Source organism: Nothobranchius furzeri, chromosome 11 (assembly GCF_043380555.1).
Source record: "Nothobranchius furzeri strain GRZ-AD chromosome 11, NfurGRZ-RIMD1, whole genome shotgun sequence".
NCBI classification, from domain to species: Eukaryota; Metazoa; Chordata; class Actinopteri; order Cyprinodontiformes; family Nothobranchiidae; genus Nothobranchius; species Nothobranchius furzeri.
The window spans coordinates 69,390,165-69,392,084 of NC_091751.1; the positions used below are offsets into that span (position 1 = coordinate 69,390,165).

General features: G+C 44.6%; 1 protein-coding gene across 2 annotated transcripts in view; it reads left to right on the forward strand.

Moving 5' to 3' along the window:
* The window catches only part of LOC139061880 (uncharacterized), a 1,822-nt gene extending 852 nt beyond the window's left edge, over positions 1 to 970 (forward strand). For both annotated transcript variants that reach the window (XM_070541791.1, XM_070541790.1), the window contains exon 3: positions 639 to 970. In XM_070541791.1, the coding sequence (XP_070397892.1) occupies positions 639 to 777 (139 nt within the window). In that variant the 3' untranslated portion in view covers positions 778 to 970. The remainder of the gene's footprint in view (positions 1 to 638) is intronic.
* The last annotated feature ends 950 nt before the right edge of the window (positions 971 to 1,920 follow it).

Below are 1,920 nucleotides of genomic sequence, written 5' to 3' on the forward strand. Positions count from 1 at the left end.
CTGGACAGAGAGCCAGTCCATCGCAGGGCAACACAGAGACACACAATCATGCACACACACTCACCTAAGGACAATTAAGACAGACCAATTAACCTAACAGTCATGTTTTTGGACTGTGGGAGGAAGCCGGAGAACCCGGCAACATGCAAACTCCATGCAGAAAGATCCCAGGCCGGGAAGCGAACCCAGGACCTTCTTGCCGCAAGGCAACAGCTCTAACCGCTGCACCACTGCACAGCCGCCATTTTAATACTATTAATGTTAATTTTATTTACAGTAATTCAGTGTGAAAAGAAAAAAAATGTCATGGTACAGCAAGATTAGCTATATTCATTGTTCTAGTGGGGGCCACACAGAATCACTCCACAGATGGCCCCCGGACCAAACTTTAGACACACCTGGCATGGATCTGATCAGTCCTGGAATGGCGACTTTGGGAAAACTAAAGACGAAATGTGTGTGTGTGTGTTTGAGTGTGTAGGTGGGTTGTATACAACCCTGATGTGATCTTATCTGCTTCTGTGTGTTCTAGTGTTTTATCAGATGAGTCGAGTAATCAGGACAGTTTAGAGGATTTTAATCTATAATCTTACTCAGACGTGTTTTTTCTGATCAGAATAATTCTGATTCATCCAAAGGTCAGCCGACACACCTGAAGTTGACCTGTACCTGCGCTGTGATTCGGCGGATGAGGTCATCTACAGCAACGATGAAGCTTTTAGATCCACGCTCAAGGAACCTCGGGAGGACGACGTGTATATCACACCTGATCCCTAAAAGGTGGAATTTGTGCTAAAACCTGATTAGATTCTGCAAGTTTTCTAGTTCAGCTGAACTGAGGAGATCAGAGGTGAAGAAATCCAGATGTATTGAACCCTCCCGCATCGTTTATGGGGTCAGATGGACCTGTGGTGTGTTTTTATTTTTTATTTTAATATTTTTAAGGGGTGCATCACTTCACCCCTGCCAAGGCATGAACTTAAACCCTGTTTAACACCCCCTGTCCTGGCGGGGTCACCTGATAGGGAAGTGGAAGGGTTAATTAAATACTGTGTTCTTGTGCTGTTCTGTTTATTGTGCTTTTTAAAGCTCTGCTGCTTCATGATGTACTTTCAGTAAAACAGAAATAAGATGTTTTTTTTTCACCTTGAGAGACGTTTGGCCTTTTCTTTGTGTTGCTGCTCCTATTTTAGCATTGTGAAAAACCCACTGGGTTCCACAGCTGCTGCTGTTCTTCCTCTTCTGTGAGGGGGTGTATCAACAAAAGTTTCCTGATGAGGCAGCTCAGGGCTTCTGCAGTTTCCACCATGTAAAACAGATCAGCTTTAGAAGGGACAGCGACGGCCCCTCTCCCTTTACAGGGAGTGCAGAATTATTAGGCAAATGAGTATTTTGTCCACATCATCCTCGTCATGCATGTTGTCTTACTCCAAGCTGTATAGGCTTGAAAGCCTACCACCTATTAAGCATATTAGGTGATGTGCATCTCTGTAATGAGAAGGGGTGTGGTCTAATGACATCAACACCCTATATCAGGTGTGCATAATTATTAGGCAACTTCCTTTCCTTTGGCAAAATGGGTCAAAAGAAGGACTTGACAGGCTCAGAAAAGTCAAAAATAGTGAGATATCTTGCAGAGGGATGCAGCAGTCTTAAAACTGCAAAGCTTCTGAAGCGTGATCATCGAACAATCAAGCGTTTCATTCTAAATAGTCAACAGGGTCGCAAGAAGCGTGTGGACAAACCACGGCGCAAACTAACTGCCCATGAACTGAGAAAAGTCAAGCGTGCAGCTGCCAAGATGCCACTTGCCACCAGTTTGGCCATATTTCAGAGCTGCAACATGACTGGAGTGCCCAAAAGCACAAGGTGTGCAATACTCAGAGACATGGCCAAGGTGAGAAAGGCTGAAAGACGACC